At 43.6% G+C, this 23,080-nt stretch overlaps 1 protein-coding gene across 8 annotated transcripts in view; it reads left to right on the top strand.

Annotated features, from left to right (window-relative positions):
- BACH2 (BACH transcriptional regulator 2) overlaps positions 1 to 23,080 on the top strand; it is a 253,359-nt gene that overhangs the window by 135,806 nt on the left and 94,473 nt on the right. For 7 of the 8 annotated variants that reach the window (XM_014578684.3, XM_075923895.1, XM_006133289.4 and 4 more), the window contains one exon: positions 14,309 to 14,458. Coding sequence is in view for 1 of the 8 variants with exons in the window: in XM_075923891.1 (XP_075780006.1) it covers positions 22,339 to 22,359 (21 nt within the window). In the remaining 7 variants the exon portion in view is untranslated. Of the gene's footprint in view, positions 1 to 14,308; positions 14,459 to 21,503; positions 22,360 to 23,080 lie in introns of those variants that run through there. The other variant, XM_075923891.1, reaches the window with a different exon arrangement.

Here is a 23,080-nt window from a genome sequence, read left to right as displayed (position 1 = left end):
CTAGTTCGAATTAAGGGATGTGTAGCCCCTTAATTCGAACTAGTGGGAGGTTTCCTTGGTGGCCACTCTGGCCAACACCAGGGAAACTCTACTGCCCCCCTCCCGGCCCCGGAGCCCTTAAAGGGGCACAGGCTGGCTATGGTGCCCGTGCCAGGTGCAAGCCTGCCAGCACCCAGCCAGCAGACCCTGCACCTGGCACGGATTGAGCCACCCACCCGATGCCCCCCAGCCCTCCCCCTCTTCCCGGGACCAGGCTGGCGGCTCCCGGGAGCTTGCCCGGGACCACAAGAGGCGGGCACCCGCCTGGGCTAGTGCCGACATCGTGGACCTCGTCCACGATCTCCGCACTAGGCACAGGAAAGTGGCCGCCTAGGGCAGGAGAGCTGCCAGCCTGGCCACCCAGGAGCAGGTGTGCAAGAGAATCAAGGGGGTCCACTGAGACCCCCGACCCTGAGCTTACAATGGCCGTCCTGGGTCAGACCAAAGGTCCATCTAGCCCAGTAGCCTGTCTGCCGACAGCAGACAACCCTAGGGACCCTGGAGGTGATGGACCGAAGACAGTGACCAAGCCATTTGTCTTGTGCCATCCCTCTCCAGCCTTCCACAAACCTTGGGCAGGGACACCACTCCTACCCCCTGGCTAATACCACTCCATGGACCCAACCTCCATGACTTGATCTCACTTCCCTTTAAACTCTGTTCCAGTTCTAGCCTTCACATCCTCCTGCAGCAAGGAGTTCCACAGGTTGACTCTTTGCTTTGTGAAGAACAACTTTCTGTTATTAGTTTGAAGCCTGCTACCCATTCCTTTCCTTTGGTGTCCTCTAGTCCTTCTTTATGGGAACTAATGAAGAACTTTTCTGTATGCATCCTCTCCACCCAACTCCTGCTTTTAGAGACCCCTATCCTGTCCCCCCTCTGTCTCCTCTTTTCTAAGCTGAACAGTCCCAGTCTCTTTAGCCTCTCTTCATATGGGACCTGTTCCCAACCCCTGATCATTTTAGTTGCCCTCCCCTCTCCCAGCCTCTCTCTTCCCCTCTCCCACCTCCTTTTCCCAGTCTCCCCCAGTTTTGTTCAATAAAGACAGATTCCATTTTGGAAGACACGTTATCTTTATTTTGTACATCAAGAAGAGGGGCTAGGGAAGGGTAAGTGGAAGGAGGTGAGGGAGGAATGGGGCACGACCCCCCGATGGGGAGGACTGGGCTGGCTCTGCGGGCTTCTGGGGGTGGAAGCTCTCCTGCAGCCCCCCAATTGCCCCCTCTCCCCAGATGGCAGCCTGCGGCAAGTGCAGCCGGGCTGATGGCCGAGTGCTGTGATGTGCCCAGTGTGGGCACTCAGGGCACTCCAAGCCAGGACTGCTTTGCAAGCGGGGCACCCCTGAGAACTGTCTGTCTAGGGTGGGGGTCGGGACCCTTTAAGCACAGCCCTCGGCTAGCCTGAGACAGCATCTCCACGCTCTAAGTCCTCATCTGATGCCCTGCCGGCACTGCTTCCGGCCATCCTTAACCCCGCTTCAGGGTCCACTTAATGTGGACGCACTAGTTCGAATTAGCAAAACGCTAATTCAAACTAGTTTTTAGTTCTAGATGCGTTAGTTCGAATTAGCGCTGTAGTGTAGACATACAGTGAGTGAGTGAGAGCAAGCATGAGCACTGAAATCTTAGAAACAATGCACAGCCTCTTAAGACAGGCACTCCCCGGCAGGGCCAAACTAAGGGGTGGGTTAGCCGGGCAGCTGCCCGGGGCACCAACCTACGGGGGGCGCCCAGCTCCAGGTGGGCTGCAGCGGCTGCCCGGGGCGGGGGCCATGTTAACCCTCGCAGCACCAGCGAGCAGCTCCTTTCCCGCCTGCACGGCCAGGCGCAGCCCACCCTGGGTGGCCCCGAGCTGCACGCCATCAGTGGTGGCCAGGCTGATTGGACAACACCAGATGTAAGTATGCATCTCTGTTAATCATCTGGGTGAGTCAGAAAGAAATGCTTGGCAGGTCTGATCCAGCCCCTGGGCTTGATTTTTGCCCACCCCTGCTTTATGGTAGCCAAGCCAAGCCATTCAACTCTGTTTTTACTTCAGCACTGTGGGTGAGTCACTGTTAGTTTACCCTTTCTGTAAAATGGAGCTTGCATGGACTTTGTAAGGCACTTCCAGTTATAGAAATAACTACAGAAGAGCAAAGTTGTATGTCTATCATGCAGTTCCCTTTGAAAGGGGCTGGTGAATCAATAATAAATATTCTACAAAGGAAAATCCAGAGCTTTTTCTTAAATAGAGTTTACAATCAATCAAGTAAAAGCAATGCATATTCATTATAACTCTTGTTAAAATAATTCTTGCGGGAACATTTACTACTCCAAAGGATATTTATTTTAGTGGTGTGTGAGTGGGTGATATATAGCAATTAATTATAATAAAACATCTAAAGAATAAATATAGTATTATACTGTTGTTAAAAGCAGATGCTATAGAAATAAATATTAAATAAAAATCTATACAGAGAATCTGCTGAATTGAAGGATTTGTTGTTTTGTTGTACAAATATGTCCAAATTAGGAAAGTGAAAGGTTAATTGGCAAGCATCACCCTAAACAGGTAATGCTTATTGGGTCTGGTTAACCACAGGGACTGGTGTGGTTCCCCACCTGCCCCAGGCAGGGGACTGCGCCAGCCCCATGGGGCCCATCACAGGCAGGGATGCTCCAGCTGGCCAAAGCAACTCCTGTCCGTTGCGGGTCCAATCCAACTCCTCCCCCGCACCATAGGTTACGCGCTGACTTCCCAGCAGTGGGGCCAACAAGGGCTGCCAGCCCTGCTCCCAGGGAACCACCTACAGAGCCCACAATGAAGCATCCCCAGGAGCAGGGCTGGAGGGGCTCCCAGCCCCACTCCCAGGGAGGTGGCTTTGCTGTGGCATGGAAGCCTCCTCCCTGGGAGGAGAAGCTAGCAGGGGCTAGCAGCCCCACTCCTGGGCTTCTTTGCTTCAGGCTCTGCAGCATAAAGCTTATTCAAGCTCCATACTGCAGAGCGCACAGCACATGTAACTGTGTAACCGCTGAGATTTCTAGTGGTTACTTGGTTACTAGATAACCAACTTTTTACATCCCTAATCCAAAAAGCTTCCTTGAAACCTGCATTGGGGTGTGGATTTCACATTTAGTGGTATGGTCAGTGTCTTAGTAGATTGTCCCTGAGCTCAGGATCGGAAATACATACATTGGCACACTCCTAGATTAGTCTGGCAACTGTAGAACCTGTTGTCACTGCCTAGTCTACTGCATGTTGCTCTTACAGCCAAATGGCAATTTGGAAGAATTTTTGTCTTAAATAATAAAACTTTGGTTTGTATTAGGGATGTTACGGACTAGTCAACTGTCCAATAAGCAAATGCTTATCGGATAGTCAACAGGATAGTCAACTAGTCATTCTCTCCTCCTCCCTCTCCCCCCCCACCCCGCCTTGCTGCCTCTATCAGAGCCGCATGGAGCTCGGGGTCAGCTGCTCCATGCAGCAGTGCTGCTTTGAATGCTGCAGGGAGCCCAGTGTCAGGCTTCTCGCAGAATTTCAAAGAGGTAGCACCGCATGGAGTCCCCAGCTGATCTCAGGTTCCATGCAGCACTGCTGCTTTGAAATGCTGGGTGGAATCTGGGATCATTTGAGGACTCCCCAGCTGATCCCGGGCTCCGTGCGGCGCTGCTTGTTTAAAATGCCATCTGGAATCCAGGATCAGCTGGGGACTCCCCAGCTGACCCTGGACTCCACGCACGTGCCAGCTTTGAAATGTACAAGAGTTTCTAGCAGGGGCTCTTGTGCATTTCAAAGCAAAAGCGCCGCATGGAGCCTGGGGTCAGCGGGACTTCCCACTGGCCCTGGGCTCCACACGGCTTTTCCATGACAGTCTCACTGGGACTCTTGTACGTTTCAAAGGCGGAAAGCAGAAGTGCTTATCAACTAGTTGAGTGGTCAATGGAAATTCCATGACTACTCAACTAGCAAATTAATCACTACTTAACATCCCTAATTTGTATTGTAACTTTTCATTTAATCCAATACTCAGAATGACACTTCCCAGTCTTTTTTACTCGGGTGAAATTTGACCTTGGACAGATATCCAGTTAATCAACTTAGTGGGAGCCAGTGATGTGTTGAGAGATTTACGACTTATCACTAGGCTGAATGTGTAAAGAATCCTAATTCCAGTTTAGCGATTACTAGTGAGGTATCCAAGTTTTGGACTCAAGCATTGCCCCTTAACCCCATGCTGGCAGGAGCTGACAAATTGTAGAGTCGTCATATGCTTCATCATGTGTATTTCTCCAGTGATCCCTCAGGCCAACAGGAGAGCATGATTGATTGCCCTGCCATGGTGCTTGGCCTTGCATGGGTTTGAAATGGAATGAGTGGAAAGAAGGGAGAAAGTAGTAAGCACAATCAGTATAGTGTGTTGGAGCCATAGCTAGCAGAAAGCTGTCTACATTGCTGCTAGCCTTCAGCGGCTCCTCTGGTTTCCCGAGCTGCATAGCAACAAAGCTAAACATATTTTAAGGAGTTGGCTCCTCATTAACCATGGCTGCATTGCCTAAAGTGAAACTTTGCTACTGCTTATGACTGCTTCTTTCCCACTTGAAGAGCCTATGACTGACCCAGATGCTCAAAGAACTGTGAATGACCTTGAGTCAAGTTAATTCTCAAATATCGTAGTGAGAGGAATGGATTTTCCTTGGTTGCTTAACTTCTGTCGGCATGAAAGAGTTTTAAAGAGTTGTTGCCTTGATAGTACTGTTCTTAATTTAAGCTGAGAGGGAGAGTGTCCTTTTGGGAGAGATTTCCAGATTTGCCATGCCTCAAAATCAAACCATTATCTGTGCATAAAATGCCAGGGTCTTGGAGGCTTGCAGAGAGATGGCACTGTGAGGAATACTCTAATCATCAGGTGCTGCTGTGTAATACCAGCTCACCATGTGCAGTGACTGGGAATAGATTTCTCACACTATCACCCTTTTCTAGCTATTAGGATTAGGAATGTAATAGTGTAGTCGATTAACTGATAACCAAAAGCTTATACATTAATGCTATAGACTACGGCTGTGTCTACATTGGCATCCCTTTCCGGAAAAGAGATGCTAATGAGACACATCGCAATTGCAAATTCCGCGGGGGATTTAAATATCCCCCGCGGCATTTGCATTTACATGGCTGCCGCTTTTTTCCGGCTTGGGGATAAGCCGGAGAAAAGTGCCAGTCTAGACGTGATTCTCCGGAAAATAAGCCCTTTTCCGGAGGATCTCTTATTCCTACTTTCAACTTGACCAAAATGATTAGGGGGCTGGAGCATATGACCTACGAGGAGAGGCTGAGGGAGTGGGGTCTATTTAGTCTGCAGAAGAGAAGTGTGAGGGGGGATTTGATAACAGCCTTCAGCTTCCTAAAGGGAGGTTCCAAAGAGGCTGGAGAAAAGCTGTTCACAGTAGTGACAGATGGCAGAACAAGGAACAGTGGTCTCAAGTTGCAGTGGGGGAGGTCCAGGTTGGATATTAGGAAAAACTATTTCACTAGGAGGGTGGTGAAGCACTGGAATGGGTTACCTAGGGAAGTAATGGAGTCTCCATCCCTAGAGGTGTTTAAGTCTTGGCTTGACAAAGCCCTGGCCGGGTTGATTTATTTGGGATTGGTCCTGCCTTGGGCAGGGGGCTGGACTTGATGGCTTTCTAAGGTCTCTTTCAGCTCTATGATTTCAAAACGGAGGTACCACTTTGAAGCAGCTCATTGTTTTCCCCTCACTTTTGCTGCGTCTTTCTAATAGAAGCAGCAAGGCGGAGTGGGAGGGGAAAGGAAAGCTACTGGTCCACTAGCATGTCAAATTTGGGGTGGGTACAGGAACGGGCTCTGGGCTGGGTAGGGGCTTGGCATGTGAGACAGTGTAAGGGCTGCAGCTAGGAGTGCAGGCTCCAAGATAGGGCCAGAAATGCAGGCTGGGATAGGTGGCTTTTTTGGGGTGCGCACATGGCAGAAACTGATTTATGAACATTGTGTGCTGTCAGGATGTTTTCTGCTTTGAAAATCTTTCTCAGTTCTTAGAAGAATTTTATTATTGGTTTTATGTGGAGCAAAAGTATCCATCTGCACACAACTCATTTTTATAGTCGTTTGTGGGAGTTCTAGCCATGCATCTCTTAGTCAAGTCAGTGGAAGTCAATGCTAAAACCTGCCACAATTCTTTGAGCACTCGTGAAACAGAGTCAGTGCTACTGACACAAAATAGACAGTACAGTAAACCCAATCTCAGCTCACAACTAATTATCTGTTTATAAAAATTCCCTTGCTTGCTGTTTTGCCGTTAGTCTGGCTTGTAAGATTTATGACTTTGGCTGAAATGAAGTACCATTTCCTTTTTCTCAGCATTAGTGTGCATAGCCTTATTGGCTTTTCTTTTTAAGTTCACACAAAGAATTGTCTCTGAGCCCCTTTCCTCTCATGATTCTACTTTTCATTGCAACAGAATGAAAAATAACCCACAAACTGACACTTGAATTTTTTTAAACTTCCCCAGCTTACTTTGAGAGTAAAGATGGAGAAGTGAAAAAGCAGTCCTTTCATATGTGGCACTGCACTACCCAGTGATCCAGTGTCTCTCCAGAGAGTGTCTGTTTCTGTTTGTCTGTCTGTCCCCCACCTGGGGACATGCACCCCTCCCCTGGCTGTGCCCGCTACAGCTGAAATGGCCACGGATAGGTGCTTCTCACCTGGTCCCAAGATGCTGCAGTGACAGCGCTGGGGTTGTCCTCTCTCTCCAGGGCAGCCGCTATACTAAATCCCTCATCTGCAGCCCCACCTCAGACAAATGATTTTAACGAAGAAAAATAAAACTTACTTGAATTAAGGGCCTGAGCAAGGCTGGATAAATCTTCTAGTAAAAACATAATTCCTTAATGTTATAGCCATATGTAAGCAAAGGGCCAGACTTTCACTTCAGATAAAACACCGCAGAATTTTACAACTTTTTGTTTCAACCTGTTTTTCCCTTAATTTTATCTGCCCTAATGTTAAGTACATCTGTAGGTATTCCACTGATTAGTTAATGAAAGCCACATTCAGCTGATTGTGCAACTTTTTTTGCATTCACAGATGTTTATCTGACTTGTAAAATATCAGATTTTACCCAAATTTGAAATGATCTGAAATTGAGCTCTGCTTTACTTATAAACTTTTGGGCCAGAATTGTGTTTCCTATTTGTGTTTAAACAGTTATTTTTGTAGTTGAGTTAATAAGGCCTTCATAGAAAACTGACAGAAATTTCCTAGAAAAACCTTTTTAAAATCAAAACATTAAGGTGGACATTGTTACTATTTACTGTTTAGGTTTTACCTCTTCCATGGCATTTACAATACCTCTTTCATGTGTTATGTTTTGTTGGCGAAAGTTATTAGTTTCCTGAGTGGTCCATTCCTTTTTAGGACTATTTATTTTTAGAATACTTTTAAAAGAAATATTGCACATAGAAACATAAGAAAGATCATACTGGGTCAGATCAAATGTCCATCTAGCCTAGCATCCTGTCTTCAGACAGTGCCCAATGCCAGAGAGAGTGAACAGAACAGGTCTTATCAAGTGATCCCTCTTCTGTCATCCATTCTGTTTGTCTGACAAACAGAGGCTAGGGACACCATTTCTACCTATCCTAGCTATGATCAGTTAAATTATGACAAGCACTGAAAATGTTCAGCTTTCAATAAGAATTCGAGTAAATCCACATGATCTGCATGTTTCATGGAGTGAATCCCAAAGCATAAGCCCTGTAGGCTGTTATCTAGCAATGGCATACAGGTTGTAAGTGTCCTAACTGAAGAAACTGAATACACTGTCAAATCACACATCAGTCCTGGGACTCTAGTTTTCGTAACAAAATTCTGTGGTGGTTTTAGTGATTTCAGTCTAGTCTCCATTCCATCTTATCATGGCATGTTAATGAAAACTCTAACTTAACTCTCTAACCCTAATAGAGAAACTGAATCCTTTATCAAATTTAACATGATTTTCTGTGTACTGGCATTAAGAATACCTTCTTGTGTGGGACACAAAGAGTCAAACTGTGTTTGTCATTTGGAGAGGTTATTTACAAGATATCATCTCATTTTTCATTCTAGTGATTACTCCTCTCATATTCTGCAAGGGAATTTTAGGTGATAATGGAAGTGGGGTTTTTTTTCAAATATATTTCTACATTTAAAATATTTAGCTTATAAGTTTTGAGCCATATGGTTTCCAAAGGTAAAGCCTACATCTTTTGCCTGTATCTGGCTAGTGTATCCCAGGAGGAATTCACCTAATGAGAGGACTGATGGTGGAAAACCTGCTTCCTTATCTGAGAATTTTCCATTTGGGAATGCTGTATGCTGTTCAACACAGTTGTTTGAAGAATCCAGTCAGCCAACAAGATGCTAAACACATCACATCAGTGTAGACTGGGAACAATTTCTGTTTTAACATCGGGTCACCTGACCACTGTTCTGAGCAGTGTGTTTATGGTTAGCTGGGCTGGTTCTGAACACAGTTTGCCCTAGTCTGCACTGACAGTTAATCATGCGTGGCATTGTCTTTACTAACTCAGGTGTTCATAAGAGTTGTCCAGATAACATTTTGCAGTATGGAGCAGGCCTGACTGGGGAGCTTTAATTTGTGGTCAGTGCTTCCTGCCAGTTGGGGATGCACTGAATCAGTGCATTTCCTGGCTGACCTGCACACGTTATCTGCCCAAGTTCATTTCACATCCCATCTGCTGGAGAGGAAGTTGCAGCCATTCTCTGATCTTGAAAGCTCCTATCATTCAGACTTTCAGCCTGGAGTGTCCTCTTCCTGGTGCTAGTCCACACAAATATAAATTGTTTGAATTTGTCCCTTTTGCTTTGAATGTAATGAGAATATAGTAGATTTGTTATATGTACAAGAAATTGTCTTTAATTGGAAAAAAGTAAGATTATTTACCTCCTCTGAAATGGGCTCTGAATTTGCTAAATGAGAGTAATTAATTATTGGAACAGTTTACCAAGGGTAGTGCTGGATTTTTCTTCCATCACCGGATATTGTTCAATCAGAATTGGAAGTTTTTCTAAAACATGTGTTATAGGGATTATTTTGGGGAAGTTCTGTCTCCTGTGTTGTGTAGTAAATCAGATTAGATGATCACAACAGTCCCTTCAGGTCTTGAAATCTGTCATAAAAACCAATCTTGTTATAAATGTATTCTGAGCCCCAAATAATCCTTTCAGCAGTTCAAAAAAAGTTACAATAAAGCCATCTCAAGAAGAAGTACTCTGCACTTTTCCACAAAGGGCACACAGCATATGCTAACTGTTTTCTTGTGTCTGTACAGAACTCAGCAGAATGGGATCCCAATCCCAACTGAGGCTACATCTACACTGCAGAGTTGTTGTGCAAAAACAGCTATTTTTGCACAAAATCTTGTGGAGCTTTCACACCTCAAGTGTGTTTTTACACAAGAAAATGTACAGTGAATCGACAGAACAGAGGGGTTTTTGTGGTATAGGTATTCCTCATTCTACATGGAATAACTCCTTCTTGTATGTGAACAGGCAGCAGGGTTTTTTGCGCAAAAACAGCTATCGAAACAAGCACAGGTGTCCTGGTGGCCATTCTGTTAATGCTAATCAGAGCTTTCTTGTGAGACTGCATGGACACTCTTTTGTGCAAAATCTTTTCCGATGCACTTTTACAGTGTGGATGCACTCTTGCGCAAGAAATTTTTGTGGAAGATCTCTTCAGCAAAAAGCTTCTTGTGCAAGAAGCCTGCAGTGTAGACATAGCCTCAGACAATTATAGTATGTTTAGACTACAAGCCTCTTTCGAAAGAGAGCATCTAGACTGTAATTACTTCTTTTGAAAAAGCAAGCCACTTTTTCGAAAGAGAGCACCGAGGCAGTCTGGATGCTTTCTTTCAAAAAAGCCCTGTTTGCATTCAAGAATGCCTTTTTTTTTTTTTGAAAGAGCACTTTTGAAAAAAGGCGTTCTTCCTCGTAAAATGAGGTTTACCGCGGTCAAAAAACGATTTAATTTCGAAAGAACACAGCAGCAGTTTAGACGCAGGGTACGGTTTTTTTCCAAAAAAGACCACTATTTTTTTAAAAAAAACCTGTAGTCTAGACACACCCTCATGTTACGAATACCAGTCAAAACAGAACTTCAGAAATCTCTGCTTTTCTTTGCACCTTTGCTTTGCTTTTCATATCTTATGATTGAGGGTTTTTTTGTGTTTTAAGGAAAACTTTGTTTTAATCATTCCCTATTTTCACAAAGAAAAATCCTACATAAGATGGAAACCTGCAACAGAATATGCATTGGACAAAGAATTGTGTAGGAGCTTAGGTTTCATCCTGCCCTGGTCTGACGTCTGGGCAGAGAAATTCCAGCTTTCATGTTGTAGCTCATGTGTAAAACCCGATGCTTTCTGGCACACCCCGTGTAATGTAAGGCTATCTCAGAACACAGAGAAACAGAGTGAGACATTTGCAGAAAGGAATGAAATGTTTGGGATGCGGTCCCATGCTTTTTACAGCAGTGGACATCAATCACACCTTCCAGGAACAGGGTAGCACTGAAAGTCTCCTCTTTCTTCATTTCCCCTTCCCTCCCTCTATTCTCCTCCTCCTCTCCTGACATACTGTAGCAAGTGTAATTGTAACATGAATGTATAAATTTGCCTCCATTACATTTTCTAGTTTTATTTCTTCTTGTACTGAGTGACTGTTTCTTTTTTGTTTTACAAGTGATTTGTGATTTGACAGAATTAATATTTGTATTTTATTTCCGTAATGTTATAGTCCGTTTGTGATCATAAAGATTTCTCTCCCTTCTCCTTGCTTCCCTGTTCTGTTTCAAGTTGCCCTCCCTACAGTGAAATTAGGGGGCTATGGAGAAATGACCTGCCAAGAAGGGCTATGCTCTGAGAACTTGTGGGTCTCACGTCTAAATGAAAACCAAAAACAATCAGTAAAATGTGGCCCAACTCCAAATGAATCCCCTCCATTCCAGGTGCTCCTGGGCACCCAGCTCAATAGCAAGGGGAAGGGGCTGGGTTACATGTGAGCAGCCCGTTAGGGAGAGAATTCCCCACTCTCCACACCCGGTTACTGCCTGTCTTTGCAGAGTGGCAGCGTTCCATATGTGCCCTTCCAGCTGGCAAGTGAGCTCCTGCTGCAGGGCTGGGACATGCTCTGTGCAGCCAGGGTGCAATGCAGGGACATGGAGCCATGGGGGAGCCCCCAGCTTTATACGCCTGTGCCCTACTGAGAACCAGATTTTGGGTCCCGCAGAAAGAAAGACTGGTGGGGTAATCTGGGCTGCTAGTCCTTATGCCAGAGCTTCATAGCCCACGGCCCATCCCCCTCTTTCCATCCCTATCCCCACTTCCATTCTCCATCCATGAACTGGGCTTGTTTAGTTTGGAAAAAAGAAGATTAAGGGGGGACATGATAGCGGTTTTCAAATATCTAAAAGGGTGTCACAAGGAGGAAGGAGAAAATTTGTTCCTCTTGGTTTCTGAGGACAGGACAAGAAGTAATGGGCTTAAAGTGCAGCAAGGGAGGTTTAGATTGGACATTAGGAAAAAATTCCTAACTGTTAGGGTGGTCAAATATTGGAATAAATTGCCAAGGGAGGTGGTGGAATCTCCCTCTCTGGAGATATTTAAGAACAGGTTAGATAGACATCTGTCAGGGATGGTGTAGGTGGAGCTTGGTCCTGCCTTGAGGGCGGGGGGCTGGACTCGATGACCTCTTGAGGTCCCTTCCAGTCCTATGATTCTGTGATTCTATCCCTACACCCCCATCCTCCTGCCTCCATTTCTACACGCATCTATCCTGCCTAACCCCTCTCCACCTGCACCCCCATGCCTATGCCTTCTCTCATCTCCATCCTCTATTCCTACACCCCCATCCTTTCCTAACCCCTTCCCCTCCACGCCCCCACACTGCCCATCCCCCTGCCTCCATTCCTACATCCTCCTCACTCCCACCATCCCCCCCTTACTGCACCACTCATCCCCACATTCACCCTATCCCCCTTCCTTCCTCCCTACACACACCATGACCACCCTCCCCCACACACACAAATTCATTGAGCTGTGTACCCTCAGGCTCAGCCCAGCCTTTCTGAATTGGCCTTTGTATAATGCTGTGTGAATGGCATCTGGGGCAGCTTTGCTCCGTGGCGAGTCCAGGGAGCCCGGAGCACAGAGTGGCTGCTCTGGAGGACTGGGGTGCAGCGTAAGGATGTTAAGGTCAAGTCAACTAGTCGATTTTCCTCCCCCTTGCTGCTTCTATCAGACAGAGGCTGCAAAGGGAGGGCTAGAGGGGTACTTCAAGGTGGCAGCACTGCACAGCTCAGAGTCCCCTGCTGACCACTAGGCTCTATGCTGCACTGCCTCTTTGAAATGCCATGCGGAGCCTGGGTCAGCTATCCCCAGCTGAACCCGGGCTCCACGCAAATGCCATGGTGGCGTTTCAAAGGGGTAGCACCGCATGGAGCTAGGGGTCAGTTCCGTGTGGCTCTGCTTTGAAATGCTGAGATGGCATTTCAAAGGGGCAGCACCACACAGCTGAGCCCGGGATCAGCTGTGTGGCACTGCCCCCTTTGAAACGCCACTGCGGTGTATGTGTGGACCCTGGGTTCAGCTGGGGACAGTTGACCCAGGCTCAGTGTGGCATTTCAAAGTGGCAGCACAGCATGGAGCCCAGGGTCAGCGGGGGACTCTGAGTCCCCTGCTGATCCCTGAGGGCACTTCTGCTTTGAAATGCACAAGAGCCCCTGCTGGGGATTCTTGTACACTTTAAAGCTGGCACGGCATGCAGCCCAGAGTCAGCGGGACTTTCTGCTGGCCCCAGGCTGCATGTGGAGTTCCACCCAGGAGGGGCTCTTGCACATTTCAAAGGAGGAATGCAGAAGTGCCTATCGGCTAGTCGAGTAGTCGATGGAAATTCCATCAACTCAAACACTAAATTACTCCATATTTAGCATCCTTAGTGCAGCATAACCGTACCATCCCTAAAGGGATGCGTGTGTGGTGTGACCAAGACCTGCCCAGCTCGCAGCGGGCCCGGGAGAGGGTGCCTGAGCTAGGGCCCTAGTCCCAGTCATTGACACATGCTACAGCTACTTGCTCAGGGGGAAACCTGTAGCACAGCCCCCAAGCACTGTGGCTGGGCCTGGGCCGGACAGAGCAAAGCTGCGCAGCAAGCACGTGGGCCAGGCAGGCTGGGGATGGTACCCAGAGACAAGTGGACGCTGCTTCAAGGGGCATGCCACCATCTCCGCCCTCCCCTCCCCAACCCTCATTTCATGGAGTAGTCACATGGTCAGGGCTCCTGAGGCAGGGCCACCGGGGAGGGGTGGGAAGCTGCGTGGCGGAGGGCAGCAGGACGCAGAGTGATGTGATGATGTCACTCTGTCATCCCGCAGGAAAAATGTTTTATATAGAGAGAGACACATTGCTGCATGTGTGATGCGTACACTTCTCCCATTAGTTATAAAACTGATCTCTCAGCAGAAAGACAGAAGATGGCAGTGTCGCTCTATTTGAAATCCACAGAGGTGGGCCCATCCACTTCTAAAAACCCCTCCCCCAGCCTTGCAGGAGGTACCACTAGACCTGGGGCTCAAGTGATTGCTTGGGATAACAAATGAAAAACAGGGGTGCAGAACTGGAAAGGGACACTGAGGAGAGAACCTTGGACAGCGTCCAGTGCTTCTCGAAGTTGTCTAGGGAGCCAATGGATACTGCTCAGAGGAACTCTGCCCGGATGCGTGACACTAGAGAGGCATGGAAATAGGCCCCATAGTGGCAGACCACCCATCAGTCACTTTCTGTTTGTAAATATTCTTGAGCTTATAGTGACCTAGGGAATGTTTGTTGGTTTTGTAAGTGTCGTCATGTACTGCAGTAATATTGAAGTGTACTAGTCATAGTCTATAGTATGCTATGTTCTGCATAAACATAGAACAGAAAGATGGTCCCTGCCCCCAAAGAGCTTATCTAATTGTCGGAAAAGAATCTATAGAGTAGTCATAATGTTTTGTGGAGCCAAAATGAGTTCAAAAATATATGGCTCTATGTAAATACCTTGAGAATGGATTTCCCTGGTTCCACCTGCTGCTGCTGCTGCTGCTGCTGAATAGGCAAGAACCCTATAGCCTGATTTGTGAAGATTCTCTAGGCAAAAGAATGAAGTAGAACCCAAAAGTAACATCTACTTTAAATTTGATGTCTGAATTTTAATGATTGTCTTCATTTTGTTTTAGGTTTATATCAACTGAGCTGCCAGAAATTTGCCTCCTAAAGTTTTGATAGTCCACATCTTAATGGATTGCTGTAGCCACTTAATTTTTCCGTTCATCCAGTTCCCAGCATCGTGAGAAAACTAGCCAGCACAGAACCTAGAAAAATTACATGTAAGTCTTGATTTCAACTTTTTCCATAAAAAAGTATAAAAATGAAATATTTTCAGACAGAAAGGTGAATAAATACCATTTAAAAAATGTCATAAAATATTAGGTTGTAACTAGATGGTTACTGAATTCCTGTGACTGGATTTGAAAACTGAAAAGAGACTGTCATTTTGAAGCATTTCTATGTTTGTTTGTTTTTTCTGCTTCATCATAGACCTTGGCAAAAAAGTTTTAAAAAATAGCTTGAGTATTTGTGTGAAACGTGCCTACCTTTTTGTTACTTCAGGATAACTTCCTTTATTGTGTATTTGATTTGTTCTTATCTCTATTTTTCAATCCTGCATGTACATGCATTCCCAAAGCATACTTGAACCACTCTTCAGAGGCTGCTTCAAATGGAGATGCTGTGTGGCATTACTGTGGGTGTTCCTTAGATTCTGCATGGTAGAACCATCGTTCTCCCTTCCATGTTGCACTCACCCTCTTTATTGCCTTCTGTCTCCTTGCTTTATTGACCAGTGAGGGTGCTAACACAGAGACTTTATAAAGTGTCGCCTCTTATGTCTGTTACAGCTACCACATCTTGTCAATTACTCAGACCTTTCCATGTGAGGCTCTCACTGAGGCACCAACTAGTTAAGTGGCTTGCAGCAAAGATTAGGTTTTTCTAAAGTATCTAATGCACAAAATCATAAAACAAGTCAATGGCAGAGTTAGTCAGGAATGGAACCCAGGAGCCCTGAATCCCAGTCCTGCCTCTAATTGCTGGACCATACTCCTTCCCCTGCCATAACAATGATAGAGGCTGTGCATTAGCATTGAGGGTGCACACAGAGAATATGATTGTGTTATCTGTTGTGGATTGCTGGAGATGGTATAGGAGGCTGGACAAAACACCACTGGGCCAGGTCAAAAAGAGATCAGCTTTCTGGAGATGGGGCTGAAACTATGCAGGGAAGGGTCCTCAGGTGGAGGAAGTGAGCTGTCAAGGAGGCTGCATATCAAGTGTGGGTGGAGTGATCCCAAGGGTGTAACTGTAGGAGCAGCCAAGCTTAGGAGAAGGCTGGAGTTGAACTTTATCCTGTTAATTTCTTTGTTGATTAAACTAAATGCCCGGGGGCAGGGGGAGCGGTGTTTTGGTTTTCGCTGATATGTGAACTGTTCTAGAGAAATTCGAGGAAAGGCATACACTTTCCCAGAGATAAAATTTGTGCTTCGGATCTTTGTTTTTGGTTTTTTACCAATTCTCCACATCGATTAGTAATTATTATCCACTATAGATAACAGATCCACATAATGTGGACAGTGTATTTTAACTGAAGACATTTTTGGGGGGTTTCATACCTGCTAATATGCACCCCACTTTTACACATCCTCACTTTTGGGAGCAACAATGCAGCTGCTTTGATAAGGATCCTGCACACGGCTACATTTCTGCATTGGTTATGTTCCACATTCCTATCTGCACAAGCATGTGACACTAGCAGTTGGTCAGATAACTCTACCAGAAAAACCTTAAGGGAATCCATGGAATGAAAAGTCATATTGGCCCGAGGTCTGGGGCTTGCTGAAGTGTGTGTAAGGACATCTGCCATCCTAGCTACTCACCAGGACACTTTTAAATCTTGTTCTGTTCTTTACAATATTCATGTTATGGCATTGAATGTTTCAACATAGTAGGTGCAATGTAAGCTAACGGCTCAGGTATGAATTTTACCATGATCTTGGAGGAGAGGGGGATATCTAGAAAAAAATCCAAGTAAAAGCAGGCACGTTTATTCCTCCTTAAGGATGAAGAGTAAAGTATAGTTTTAATAAAAATAGTCGATCGTAGGAACCATTGGTATCAGGAAAAACTGGAGCGTATCATGTTTATGTAGGTGAAAAGTAAGGATGTGAAAGAGTAATTGGAAAGCCGACTTTTGCCCGCGTGTAACAGTGTAACTGTTGACGTTTTCAGTGGTTACATGGTTACATAATTAAATGCATTTTAACATCCCTAGTGAAAAGTGTAAATACAGTTAAATATTTTCCTGCAGCAACACTCATAAAAAACTATCTGCTGTCAAAAGAACATTTTCAAATATGTAACTATTATTGAAAAAATGGGAAGTGTGAGAGAGGAGTTGGGGGTGTAGAGACACACAATATATGTTTGTCAGTGAATCACAAGATCTAGAAGAAGAGCAGCTGGTCAAAATAAATGATTGTACCAAAAAATCATAAAATTAAGAAAATGAAAAGATGTTGGATGGCTGAAAGGCTTGGAAAATAGAACATTTATTTTTAGGTAAGACACAGAATTCTAGCCCAGGCTAGGCAGTGAGTGAAAGTCATTATCAGAGAGCAACTGAGTGGCCTGTGTGAAATGATGTGGTGACTTTTGTTCATCTTCTAGTGCAGGGGTCTCCAAACTACGGCCCGCGAGGCCCTCTCATCCGGCCCGTGGAGACCTTTTTGTCTACGGAAAAAAAATTACGGAAATTTGAGAACAAACTTGTCCGATGATAATCTCAGGTCACTGTTGATGTTAGGGACAACAAATCTAAAGCCAGAAATGTCTGCTATTTTGGCATCCAGGAAACAATTTCACCATTTACACTAATACAGGTGTTCATGTGTAGTGTATCAATGTGTTATTAAATAATAACTGAATAAAATAATATTAAATAAATAATTAAAAACAACATCCATGTTTTGATTGTTTTTTATTTGGACCTCAAGTGTGTAGTCGGCCCCCGAACTGCTGTTTGATAGTTAATGCGGCCCTCGGGCTGAAAAGTTTGGAGACCCCTGTTCTAGTGGATGCAAACTACTTGTAGACTTTTGCAATTCTGTCATGAATCTTGCAGTATTTAGTGTGGGGTTTTTTCCCATAAAGCCGCTGGACCTGGAATTGTAGGATTATGGGCATCTCAGCTTTCATACTTTCTTTTTTAAAGTATGTTTTTAGTCCTTATAGCTTCAGGGGAAAAAGCTTGAAAACTTTGGAGGCTTAAAAGCCATAAGACAAATGGAAATAAACCAGATTTTGTTGTTTATAAATCTTTTGTGATTTTTGGGGCCTTGCTCATGATTGTTGGTTGTTCATTGTTAGCAATATTGCAAGTCCATGTCAGAGAAACTAACTTAAAAATGGCACTCTTAAGTGGCAGAGTAAAAAGAGCAGTCAGGAACTGAATGGACATAACTGAAAAACTCTCTTACCTGGTCAAAGCTGAGGTACATAGGAATTCTTATAATGCTGTGGATTGTTCCATGGATAATCCGTATTCTTCATTCTAACAGTGTACGGTGTTGGAGCACTAAATTAAATTGAAAAATGGGGCATGGATTTGAAAAAAAATGCTGTAAAATCTTTTTTTCCCCTGGCCAGCAATGTGTTCCTGACCATGCAAAACTTAGAAGACAGAGGCCCTGTCCCAAAGAGTATGGTTAATTGCAGTGTCATGAAGCAGCTGGTTACTGGCTTAGGCTCAAGCCTGCATCTGGATCCACAGTAGCAAATTCTGGTGCAGTCAAAGCTTTTGTTGATTGATTAATGTCACGGCACCATTCATGAACCTTTATACAGTAGTGGAGTTAGGGAGGTTGGGAAGAGCTGTTTTCATCCCTAAACAGCCCATACTTTGTTGCACTGCATTATCTAATAGCTCAAAACAAACGTATAACAAAAAAGGGCTTTGATCAGATGCTACTTGAATTGCAATGTTAGGATGCGGCTGCACAGCTGTCCTGTTGACATCACCATGGAGCTATGCTACATTCTGAATTGTAATTTAAATGCTAAGTTTACATTTTTTTTTGTCTGTTTTTTTAAAGAAATCATAAAAGAGGAAAAATAACATACTAATCAATGGCATTCTGAGGAATAATGGACTTCCTGAATTTATATTAGTTATGTAAATTCTTGTCTTGAGAGTCCAGTAAGATTCTTAAATAAAATTAAATAAAAACTCATTTCTGTAATTTGAAGGTACTAGAGGCCTCTTCAAGTATTTTTTTTCTTTTTAAGTCTAATGTTTAGATTTCTAAAACCTGTCCATCAGCAATTTGGGCAGATGGAAATTAATTTAACATTTTGAAGTACACCATTTGATGACTAAATGTCTGTCACCCGCCTACCATCTGCCAAATAATGAGCAAATAGATAGGCTTTACTGTCTGTCTATAGGTCAGAAACTTGTGTTTCATTGGACCAACAGGGAAGTCCAGTTTTCAAAGTTGACGTTACAACCACTGGAACACCTAGTCAGTAGACATTCATACCTCTCCCTACTGTTATCAAGAGCAGCCCAGCTGATCTCAACTGTCATGATAATAGGTAAGAAGAGAGATGGTCTTTGTGCCACTGAGCATCCGGGAGCAGATTCTAATTTCAGATGTGCCACATATACCAGGAAATATAGTTTGTTTTCCCACCTTTGGTGCTTATATTTTACATGATGGTTTAACAGCTATATTATTCACATCAGACCAGGAGCATTAGAGTACCATTTAAAGAGTATGCGTGCATGCACACGCACACGTGCATGCACACACAGATTTGCAGCCCATATCTCCCTCCTGATCATCCTCTTGCCCTCTCTGGTACCATCCCCTTCCAGAAGCCCTTGCTTCCCTCTTCTCCCACTCCCCTCCGCCCACCCTTACTTAACCTCTTCCTGCTGGTGAGCCTCACTTTTGGATGATGGGTCTGGCCCTTTCCTGGTGCTTAAAGGAGCTGCTCCAGTTCTGGCAGCTGACAAGTAAGAGTCAAGCCTGCAGGATGAGACCCAGGTGTGCTCCTAGACATAATATGTACGGTCACTAGTTACAAAATCTCTGTTCATATGTGCAGCAAAAAAACCCTGTTCAATTACATCTCTTGACCAGCAAGAGAGTCAAAAAAACATCAAAGCCAGTTAAAACCCATGCCATTAAAAATGCTATTTTTCCACCTACATGCTTAAAAGTGGTCAGTCCCCTGCTCACCTCCACTAGCTATAAGTCAGGCTCGCGGCTTCAAAAGTGCACATCTGATTTGCCTATAGCACTTACATAGCTGTGGATACATGTAAACCCAATTTGAGCACACACATCAGGTACAGCCTATGCACAAATTAGGCTCTCACAGAAATGTTTATGCACTCCTGTTAATTTGGTCCTTCATATTTGGAGAACATGGCCACACATTAATGCACATTTACTTTCATGTGAATGAGCAGTCTTAGGAGTCTGGAGGAGAGTACTGTGCACTGGCTCACGTTTTTTGTGTGTGTGTGTGTGTGTGTGTGTGTGTGTGTGTGTCCCTCCCTCCCTCACTCCATTTTATACCTCCAAATACCTTCCACATATAATAAGTAGGAAAGTCCCTAGTGGACTTCATGGAGTCTCTGGTTTGTCTTTTTGGGTTCAGAATTTTGCTTGGGGTAAGGGTTTTTGATTGTTTGATAGCTAGATTTTATTAACTTCCTTTTTGGAGGTTGGGGCAGTAGAGGTTTAAGGTTAGAAGTAGGTGTCAGTTTTCGGAGCCTTTCTTAAGGTGGAAGCCTTTTTCCATGGTTTTTCCCTACAGTTTGTCTGTTCCATAACAATATTAGTGACACAGGAACCAGTTTTGCTTTTAGCTGGCCATTCTGACTAAGCTGGAAATAACGTTTGGTTTTGTTGATATTCTGAAAAATTGAATACATTTGCATCAAGTAAGTTTTACTTCATAATATAACCTGGAAAATATTAAGGATATATCTACCAGGCAGCAATTATACGTTAAATTAAAGTACATGTGCATTTGTGTGTGGAGATCATCTAAAATAGTATGTGGGGAGGGTGTGAACCGAAAACCCATGGTACGATGATGGCTGTAACACCTTCACTGTTGAATATATGGCAGGATACTTGGAAGAAACAGCCATCTCCCTTTTCATTTGATGCTTATGTTAAAAGTAGTACTGTGGAGTCATTAAATTAAAGCAAATACCATTTACACTCTAAAAGGTAATTGCTAGGCTTTAGAAGAACTGTTCCATATATACGATGCAACACACCAAAATTGAATTATTTTGACATCTCTTCCCTGTCTGCCATTAATTAATGTTTGTGTCTCGCTTCAGAGGTGTGAAGTGCTGCATACGTGCAAAGCATCATTGATTTATTTACTTTCTATTCACGTGGCAATGATGTTGTGACAAAGTTTTTCTTCCAGGCGTTGCTGGTGACAGTCTTTGTGTCAACCTGCCTGAGTCAGAGCTCTCACTTCAATCTTGGTAAAGCTTCCTTTTACCACAGGGACTCTGATAACTAGCATTTCCATAGGTGGGACAGTACCTTTGCCAGCTCTCAAGTACCTGCCAGCGCTTGTCATTTATTTTAAGAAAATACTGAAAGATGGTGACAGTGAAATCAACTTTCTCTAACCTAAGCCAGTAAAAACTAAAATACATCTTACCACATAAAAGTTTTGTTTTCACTGCTGCTGAAATCCATCCCTCTACTTCTTTCAGCACAGTGTACAGTCATCTGGTGCCCGACTTGGGGGTGGTGTGGTTGAGACTCAGTGGCGTATGACCCATTTTTCATAATACTTAGATACCTGTGCTTTTACAACACAGCAGAAGTTCCTCCGACATAAAATCACCAGAAAAGCATGCATCTGATTTTAACAATATTGTGTAAACTGCAATATGTTCAGAGCAGCTGGCTGTGCATTAGGTTCCATGTTAATTACTAGAAGATGACAGGTAGTTTTGTCTAGTATGTTATTAATCATCAAGCATAGATAGTCAAATTTTCTGGAGTTGATACTTTATGTCTTAATATTATTTGTTGAAATAATGAGTCTGTAGGCTACTTGCATGTGTTTCCTGTTATGATTTGCAAGTTGAGGCAAGAATATTGTTGATGCTTTAGTAGCCATAATATTGTATTTTGAAGAAGTGGGTAGTTAATGACAGACATTTTTCATTCCTGAATCCCCAAACTCTTTGACTGATCCTCTTTGGCAATCTGCTGTGAATGGTCTTTTGCTATTTTATTTTATTTTATTTTATTTTATTTTATTTTATTTTAAAACCGCTCAAATCAGTCAGTTTGGATTAGTCCCATGGAGGTTTTCACCAGATAATTATGCTCACATTTGTATTGCTTCAAAAGGTGTGCAGGGTACTTAGAAAAAGGTCAGGTTTGGAGAAGAATCGTGAATAGAACCAGTGTATTACTAGGTTGTGATTTGTGCCATGTATGAAATTACAAAGTAATTTGCAAAGCAAGAATTTTTTAAGCATGATGAAATCATTCATCAGCAGGCTGTGTCGTTCTTCTAATACTATTACTATGAGTATGAAGGGATTTTAAAAAAATCAGGATAATTTCTCATTGATAAAAGGGCATCAGTAACCTCTTTATAAATCATTGGGAGAAGCTAGTAAAGGAAGAGTACCTTTATCTGGTTGCATCCTCATTAGTGACTTTAAAATTGGTCAGTGATTAACCATCTTCAATTTGAGAACCTGTTTGCCAGACAGTGAATAAGAACAAAAATAATGGGCTAAATGCATGAAAGCCCCATTTATAGACTATTGCAGTTTATCTGCATTGTAATCTGTATCCTCACCGTTAAAATAGCAGAATTAAACCATAAATATAAACTGGAAAAATATGCAATAGATTTTTTTTTTTAGCTACTTTGCATCCCTTGTTAAGATGAGCCATCAGTGCTGGGTTTTTTGCATTTGATTACATGCGCTGTAGGTGTTGGAAGTGTGGGTGGCCAAGAAAAAAGCAGTGGTTACAATAAGATTTTCCATTTATTGCCCTTTGTGTACAACTAAAAATAAGACTCAGACGATTCAGAATCTGTAGAGCAAGCAGAATCATTCTGTTAGCTCTGATGACTGGATTGCATGCAGCTTTGCCTCTGTCTGGTAAGTTCTACATTTGAGTACTTGTAAATCTGTCTTTGTTGAAATAAGAAGGAGAGAGAGAAGTTACTTACACTGTACACTTAATACTCTATCAGTGTTTTTTCATTTGAAAAAAACAAAGTATAGCTAATGAGAGATGGTGATGAAAGGGGTTTGGAAGCAGAATTGTCTCACAAATATTTTTAAAATCAGCCATCCAATAGTATCATTGTAGAACTTGAATTGTTGGTCCATAATTTTAATCTTTTTAATATAAATGCTCTTTGCCAGCCTTGTGAACAGCAAGAAAAGGAATTCTAAATGTTGACCAATGGCATATGAAACCCTTTTGTTTGCACTATAAGGTGATAGCATGGATAACTGCTGGCTTGGTAGTTTCTCCAGGTAGCCACAGCTGTTAAAGGGTTGGTTAAATGAGTTAAAATGTACCTTTATTGAGCTGCTAAATCTACTTTGGCCACATTTATTAATAACATTTCAGCTTGTGGCCAAGAAAAACACGAAAGAGAAACATTGGCATTTACAGGGAAATTCATAACTTTATGGTCTCTTCTCTGGTGCTGTCCCTGTTTCACTCATTAAGTAGCTGTGGCATTTCCAAAGAATGAGTGTATCTATGCATTTTTAGCTTTTCACTTTGTTACAGTTCTTGAAATGGAGGAGTACAGATGCTCCTGAAATTTTGCCTCTCTGTGAAGAGGCAAAGAGCCAAAGGTACAAA

This window comes from Pelodiscus sinensis, chromosome 3 (genome assembly GCF_049634645.1).
Source record: "Pelodiscus sinensis isolate JC-2024 chromosome 3, ASM4963464v1, whole genome shotgun sequence".
In the NCBI taxonomy this organism is placed as follows: domain Eukaryota; kingdom Metazoa; phylum Chordata; order Testudines; family Trionychidae; genus Pelodiscus; species Pelodiscus sinensis.
This window is presented reverse-complemented; position numbering and strand designations above follow the sequence as displayed.